General features: G+C 43.2%; 1 protein-coding gene across 1 annotated transcript in view; it reads right to left on the reverse strand.

Moving 5' to 3' along the window:
• Window positions 1-8,409, reverse strand: part of COL14A1 (collagen type XIV alpha 1 chain) — a 221,421-nt gene that overhangs the window by 203,539 nt on the left and 9,473 nt on the right. The window contains exon 2 of the mRNA XM_045287068.1: window positions 2,150-2,275. Within this exon, the coding sequence (XP_045143003.1) occupies window positions 2,150-2,237 (88 nt within the window). The 5' untranslated portion in view covers window positions 2,238-2,275. The remainder of the gene's footprint in view (window positions 1-2,149; window positions 2,276-8,409) is intronic.

Genomic DNA, 8,409 nt, shown 5'->3' on the forward strand with positions numbered 1-8,409 from the left:
GTATGAGCCCCTAATAAAATGTTAAAAAAAAAAAAAGATGGATGGTCTCAGAAACCAGAAACCAAGAGGTTGCTGTGAGTCGGCATTGACTCAAAGGCAATGATTATATATATACATTATATACACATACATACATTATATATACATACATACATTATGTATACATACATATACATCATATATACACACACATATATACATATAGCTAGTGTCAGCTAGCAAGTCAACATACCTGCTAGTTGCAAAGCATATTCAGAGATGGAGCTCCATATTATGGTCAATATAGGTCAACTCACAGGAACTCACTAATCATTTTGCTTTAAAAAGCAGAAAACAATTCAACTAAAGCAAATCAAGATTTTTATTCTTTGCTTAAAAGCAACCATGTAAATGACAGATGATAACTAGCATGGCATGGTAGAAATAAGATGCGGTTCCCTGAGAGTCTCACATACTTTTTTCAGCACCAACGTCCCCATAAAACTTTCTGTCTTTGTCTTTTGCTACAACCCCTGCCCCCCCCAACCCCCACCCCGCCCCCCATCTAACTCACATTGAGATGCATGTGTTTAAATTCTGTCTCCCTAGTGGATAGAAAACCGCTGGATGGTCAGTGACCCCACAAACAACTGTTGCTGAGTTAGGTTAGACTGAGGTAGCACTGGGGAGGACTTAGCAATATGCCAGCCATTGGGTCCCAAACACCTGTATCTTAAACCCCAGAATGTCCCCCTACCACCAACTGGCATCGAGTCAGTCCTGACCTATGATGACTTCATGTGTGTTAGGATAAAAGCCATAGGATTTTCAGTGGCTAATATTTTAGACATGATCCCCAGGCCTTTCTTCTGAGGAACCTCTGAGTAGACATGAGCTTCTAGCCTTTGAGTTAGCAGCCAAGTGTATGAACCATCTGGACCACCAGGCATGGTCCCTGCAGGTTAGACTATGCGTTATCTAGGAGTCCCATGATCACTTCTCCAACCACCGTAGCTGAAGACTTTCTCTTATCAATATAAATCAGTTAAACAAGATTTACCTACCAAATTGATTCCATGTACTGCATGAAAATGTGGAAATAGGATCATTGAACCAAAATATACACCTATGGGGATATGCAAAGAGTCGAGTTCCGCTCCTTGCCAAACAGGTGAGCCTCATTTGGAGGAAGTATGGTGTGATGAAGTGCTCATGAATTTGACGCTCGCATAACTCTTAATACCAGACAATAGACATTAGCCCTCTGGATTTTACCTAATTCACAATAAAAAGTAAAAATTTTAAAGTACCTTATAGAATAGCATTATAAGTTCTATATATATATTATATATAGAGAGAGAGAGAGACTATATATATGCATATATATGTACACACACCTATATATATACAAAGTAGAGCTTCTCTTTAAGGTTTCTAAGACTGTAATAATCTTTATGGGATCAAAGAGCCTCATCTCCCTCCCACGAACAGCTGGTGGGTTTGAATTGCGGACCTTTCAATAAGCAGCCCGACTCATAACCCACTACGCTGTCAGGGGTCCTTAGGGCCAGGGATGAGGTGGTAAAGAGTCCTGGTGACACTGTAGGGTTAAGCCCTTGCTTACTTGCCTAAGTGAAAAGCTGGTGGTTCCCACCCCCCAGATGCTCCAAGGGAGAAAGCAGAGCTGGTCTGCTGTGAAACCGTATAGGCCAGTTCTGCTCTGTCGCTGTAAGGCTACATCAACTTGAGCGCACTCGGGGAGGACGTGGTGGCCATATTTTATACAAACTGTATTTACGAGGCAGGCATACTTAAAATACACACAGACATTATCACTCTTCATTAATAGAACTAAATTTGTAATGTTCACTTAGACCTTTCCCAGATTAAAGTTGCATAACATTTTTTGGAAGCGCATCAAGAATGAGCTGCTGAAGCATTTGCCTCAGAATGATTGCATTTGGTCCCTGGTGAAATCGTCACCCGCATCAGAGTTAGGGCAAATCTCACCATGCAAACCACTGGCAACTCTGCGTAAAACCCAATGTGTGCCCTGACTCAAAACACAGCTGACCAATGAAGCACTCACTTGACAAGTCTTATGAAAACTCGAATCAGAACCAACACATCAGCTAGAGTCCCAGGCTCTGATAGTCAAGTTTTCGATTACCTTGACTCTGGACCATGGTGCTGAAATAAGCAATTGCCAGAAAACTTGGAAACAGCCAGTACCACATCTTGTGCTGAACTCTCGTCATCGTGTGTCCCGCTGTTTAGATGGAGCAATAGCAGCAACCTGAAAACAAACACACGGGACGTTTTCAGAAGGCTGAAAGTACAAGGAGTCACCTCCAACGAAAGCCAGACCCGTTGACATCCCGCCCTCCCACTCTTAGCAACCCTATAGGACAGAGAAGACCTGCCCCCCAGCGTTCCCACGACTCTCCATCTTTCCGTGGAGGATGCCTGGTGGTGTAGTGCTTACGAGTTGCGCTGCGATCCTCATGGTTGGTAGTTCAAAATGACCAGCAGTTCCTCAGGAGAAAGACCGGGCTTTCTACTCCAGTCAACAATTACAGTCTCCGAAACTCGCAGGGGGTCGCTATGAGTCAGCACAGACTCGATGGCAGAGAGGGAGAAATCTTTCCCTGAGAAGACTGCCTCATTTTTCTCCAGTGAGCAGCCCAATGCTTAACCCGAGGTGCCACCAGCGCTCCTGACACATTGTCAGCCAAGACTGGAAAATAAGTCAACAAGCATAAGCATTGTCAGGGGGTAATTAAGTCACCCCCAAACTTTGTATATTTCACTTGACAAAATGAGCTGATGCAAGAAAGATTTCTGAGAGGGTGCTACCAATGGGGAGAACGATCCGGACATGTTTGGAAGAAAGTTTAAAATGTACTCTGAGACTCCTCGTGTGGTGGGGGTGGCTGTTAGGGGCCTTTGAGTCAAAGACTCCTCTACAAAGACCTAACTTATATTCTTCTTTTCTTTAATCATTTTATTGGGGTTCTCGTACAACCCTTATCACAATCCACCCATCCATCGTGTCCAGCATGCTCATGAGTACATTTGCTACCAGCATCATCTTCAAAACACTTTCTTTCTACTGGAGCCCTTGGTATCAGGTCCTCATTTTTCCCCTCCCACCCGCCCTCATGAACCCTTGATAATTTATAAATTATTATTAATTATATTCTTATAGTGAATGTCTCAAATGACGACATTCCAAATGTTATGAGTGAGCATTGTATAACTGAATGCATTTTCTTATTAGGATGTGCCGCTGTGGTGATGAACGGCTCAGTTGCTTGAGAGCTAGACTACAATGCCAAAGGCTAGCAGTCTGACCCATTCCGAAGCTCCTTGGAAGGAAGGAAGCTTGAAAACCCCAGGGGTACAGCTCTCCTCTGCACCCACGAGGTCCCTACGAGTTGGAATTGACCCAATAACTGCTTCAATGTGCTCCTCTCCTATTTGGCTCAGCATTAAGGGTTCTACTATTTCTTAATCCAACCCAAGCCAAGCCAACCCACTGCCACACAGTTGATTCCAACTCATCGTGGCCCTGTAGGACCAAGCAGAACTATTTCTTTGTATTTCTGAGGCTGTATTTCTTTCTAGGGCCAGAAAACCTCATGTAACTCCCTCCCTCAGGGCAGCTGATGGATTCAAACTGCCGACCTTGCAGTTAGCAACCCAACACATAACTCATTATGCCACCAGGGCTCCTTATTGTTTCCTATTGCCTACAAATGGCAGCTATGTAGACTTTTTATGAGTGATCAAAGGCAACTTGAAAAACACTTCGTGCTAAAATGGAATCCCTCCCAACTCGTCCTTGTGTTGAATAATTCCTGATCTTTTCACCTTTTCTCATAGCTCCTCTCCCCAGGGCCCCCTCAAAAACAGGACTCTAGAACTTTCCGCAGCTTTCTTTGCCATTGACTTGGATATCAATGCAGGAAAGGCTATAAGACTGATGTAACGGCTGAGTCACTGGATGGACTCCAATGAATTATCTTACTAAGCTTTCCTTCCCCAAGCAGTAGAACCATATGTCTTGACCAGACAAGACAAGAAGAGACATGGAAGCAGCCACATTTGTCTTTATAGCACATGCCTTAAGATCAGGAGACTTTTATTAGGTATCACTTGATACTATTTTAACAGTTGTGGAAAAGACCCTTGTCCAAGCCACAACCAAACTCTGCAGCCTCTTTCTGTTCTCACTGATGCACTGGCGTTCCTGCGCCCACGTATTTGGATACATTAATAAAGCCCATAATTGAAGGTTAATCTGCCTCTTGATTTCAATCATTCTCTCAATCATTCCATCCTTTCTGCATTCCTCTAGGTAACTCCTTCTGGAGACGGACCCTCACTTATATGGCAACTACATGTGTTGGCAGAGTATGTCTTTAAATTCTTTTTTCATGTTGTTTATTTTAAATCAGGATGAGTAATACCATTTTGGGAGAAGTGGGCCTTTTCATTTTCCCAAGGTTTTCTGCCAAGTCTGCAATTTTTTGGACAGGAAAATAAAAGTCAGGAAGAAAAGAGGAGGGGTGGGGAGAACTTGTCCTATTCGTGTACCATGAGATATGCTAACATTTACCAAAATGTCAAATCCTGATTTGAAACTTTGCCCCAAAGCCTGTATAAAACAAATATCACTGCCTTCAATTTCTTTGATCAAACATCATAATGTCAAAAATGGCCACTTTAGTTCAGAAGACAGAACCAAATATGGAGAAAGATGATCATGTTTCAGTACAAGTTTTCTCAAAGTACTCTCCTGACTTTACAATCGGTAACTTAAAACTGGTCCCATTTGTGCCCATCCTTCTCCTAAGGTCTGTTTTATTTAATCTCATTTGTACAGCTCAGCTTAGCAAGGAGCAAAGACGCCGAGTGCAAGCACTAACTCGCTCTTCCACATGTCGTACCACTCCCAGGCTCATATCCTCTCAGTGTTTCCCAAAATTCTTGTATTCTGAAGTTTTCAGTGATGTAAAAGAAGATGTATTCTGACATTGGAAAGAAACCATCAATACTTGCACACCCACTGGCATCGAACTCTCATCACATTCACTGCCAGTGAATCGACTCCAACTCACAGTGACCAGATGGCACAGAGGAGAACTGATCCTGTGGGCATCTGAGGCTGTACATCTTCACAGGAGCAGAAAGCCTCCTGGCGTTCTCCCACAAAGAGGCTAAAGAGTTGGAACTCTGCTTGCATAGAGCAGCACAATGTGTACCCCACTGTGTCACCAGGTCACCAGGGCTCCTTACACACACTTGCACAGACCTAAACAAATAAATATGCCTAGAACTTGAGCAAAGCCTTAATTGGTCAGTGAAGACTTACCTCAAAGGTATGGATAGAGGTATACGCATACGTGTGTACACGTGCAAATACATTAATTCATAAAAATAGAGGTAATGGACTATGTACATATATTTATATGGCAATACACTGATGTAGTGAATGGGCCTCGGGCCTCTGCTTATACCCTCCCTCAACACAAAAACACTTTGTTCTAACAAACTGACATTCTGGGATTTTCACCCTCCCCACACAATTGTTGGAGACAAAATGGGTGCATAAGCAAATGTGGTGAAGAAAGCAGATGGTGCCCGGCTACAAAAGCCAGACTAAAGAAACAACAAAGCCCACATGGAAGAAGCACATCAGCCTGTGTGAGCACCACGTGCTGAAGGGACCAGTTATCAGGCATCAAAGAACAAAAAAATCATATCATGTGTGCTCATCTCCCCAATACAATCGCTGAAGACAAATGGGTGTATAAGCAAATGTGGTGAACAAAGCTGATGGTGCCCGGCTATCAGAAGATATAACGTCTGGGGTCTTAAAGGCTTGAAGGTAAACAAGTGGCCATCTAGCTTAGAAGCAACAAAGCCCACATGAAAGAAGCACACCAGCCTGTATGATCACGAGATGTTGAAGGGATGAGGTATCAGGCATCAAAGAACAAAAAATCCTATCATTGTGAATGAGGGGGAGTGCAGATTGGGGACCCAAACCCATCTGTAGGCAACTGGACAGCCCCTTATGGAAGGGTCGCAGCAAGGAGACAAGCCAGTCAGGATGCGGGGTAGCAACGATGAAACATACAACTTTCCTCTAGTTCCTAAATGCTTCCTCCCCACCCACTGTCATGATCCCAATTCTACCTTACAAATCTGGCTAGACCAGAGGATGTACACTGGTACATATAGGAACTGGAAACACAGGGAATCCAGGACGGATGATCCCTTCAGGACCAGTGGTGAGAGTGGCGACACCTGGAGGGTGGAGGGAGGGTGAGGTGGAAAGGTAGAACCGATTACAAGGATCTACATATAACCTCCTCCCTGAGGAATGGACAACAGAAAAGTAGGTGAAGGGAGATGTCGCACAGTGTAATATCTGACAAAATAATAATTTATAAATTATCAAGGGTTCATGAGGGAGGGCCAGCAGAGAGGAGAGGGAGGGGAAAAATGAGGAGCTGATGTCAAGGGCTTAAATGGCAAGCAAATGTTTTGAGAATGATGAGGGCAATGAATGTACAAATGTGCTTTACACAATTAATGTATGTATGGATTATGATAAGAGTTGTATGAGCCCCCAATAAAATGATTTTTTAAAAATATAGCTTCTGGGATCTTAAAGGCTTGAAATTAAACAAGCAGCCATCTAGCAGAGAAGCAACAAGCCCACATTCAAGAAGCACACCAGCCTGTGCAATCATGAGGTGTCATTAGTACTGGCTAACAGGCATCAGAAGACCCATAACAAACAAACAAACCATATTGTTGAGAACAAGGGAGGTCAGAGCAGAGATCCAAAACCCATTTGTAGACAACTGGACATCCTTCCAAAGAGGGGTCATCGGGAAGGGATAAGTCAATCAGGGTGCAGTAAAGCACTGATGAAACACACAATATTCCTCTGGTTCCTTGAGGCTTCCTCACCCCCCACTATCATGACCCCAGTGCTGCCTCTCAACTTCAGACTACACTGGAGCACATGCACAGGTACATATAAGAGATAAGAGCTCACCACACACGAAAACCAGGAACAGGAATGGGGAAAAGCAATACCAGAAGGGAAGGGAAGGTAGAGAGAGGAGGGAAGGAAGGGAGAACTGATCCCAATGATTGACACATAACCACACCACACACGAAGAACAGAAACCATGGAGGAAGGAGGACAGAGTTGGTGTAAGATGTGCAAATAATAATAATTTATAATTTATCAAGGGGCCACAAGGATGGGTGGGGTGGGGACAAAAGAGGAGCTGATACCAAGGGCTCAATAGAAAGCAAATTTCTAGAAAAGAATGATGGCAACATATGTACAGATATGCTTGATACAATTGATGGACTGTTATAAGAGTTGTAAGAGCCCCCGATTAAATGATCTTTTAATAAGAAGGGGAAAAAAAACAAAAACAAGTTGCTGGGCTTGAAGGCTTAGTAGGATCATTTCAGGGGACACAAGGTCAATTAGTATAACAAAATCCCAAAGACAATTTCTACATTCTACTTTGGTGAGTAGTGACTAGGCTCTTACAAGCTTGTTAGTGGCCAGCTCTCCGGAAGGAAGAAAACCAATGATTCATAGAAAAAAACGAGTCCCATAGCCTAATGGACCATGCGAATCTCCGTCTCTGAGCCCAGAGAGCAGAAGTGGTAGACAGCGCCTGGCTGTCACCACTAACTGCTCACAAAAGAATCCCATGAAAAGTCCTGGAGAGAGTGGTACAAAACTCAGAATCATGAAAAAGACCGGCTCACTGGTTGGATAGATTGACAGAGCAGCTTAGATTGTGGCCCTTAAACACCTTTCAGATTTGGAAAAAAACTCATCCCCTGGCTCAAGGTTGTGCCAATAATCAGTCTATAAGGTGAGCAATAACACTAGGGAGGTGCACACACGTCAGAATAGCCAACCGCTTGACATGGACAAGTTAGTATGTACCTACCCAAAGACCAAGATGGGAAGGAGGAATGGAAACAGGAAACAGAGAGGAAATGGGATGAATGAGGCCCATGTAGGGATTGCAACTGACGACATGAAATGAAATGAGTTTGCATTATCAAATGGAAAACTGATCTACTCAGTAAGCCTTTGTCCAATTCTCAACAAGAAGTTAAAACAAAGAACAGTATATAGGCCAAGATGGAAGCTATGCCAAGAAACAATAGCTTCACATTTTGATCCTTTTGTTTAATAAAGGCTTTTTTGATTTGAACAAAACAAACTTGAACAAAATTGCTGTTAGACACCACGTAGACCATGTATCCAGCAGCTCCTGGTTTCAGAGGGACTGGAATTTTCTTCCAACAATTATTGTTGTGTTTTTTTAATCATTTTATTAGGGACTCATACAATTCTTATCCCAGTCCATACAC

The sequence above is a fragment of the Echinops telfairi genome, unplaced genomic scaffold (assembly GCF_000313985.2).
Source record: "Echinops telfairi isolate 266 unplaced genomic scaffold, ASM31398v2 ScPeMD7_1;HRSCAF=3_0, whole genome shotgun sequence".
Taxonomy (NCBI): Eukaryota; Metazoa; Chordata; class Mammalia; order Afrosoricida; family Tenrecidae; genus Echinops; species Echinops telfairi.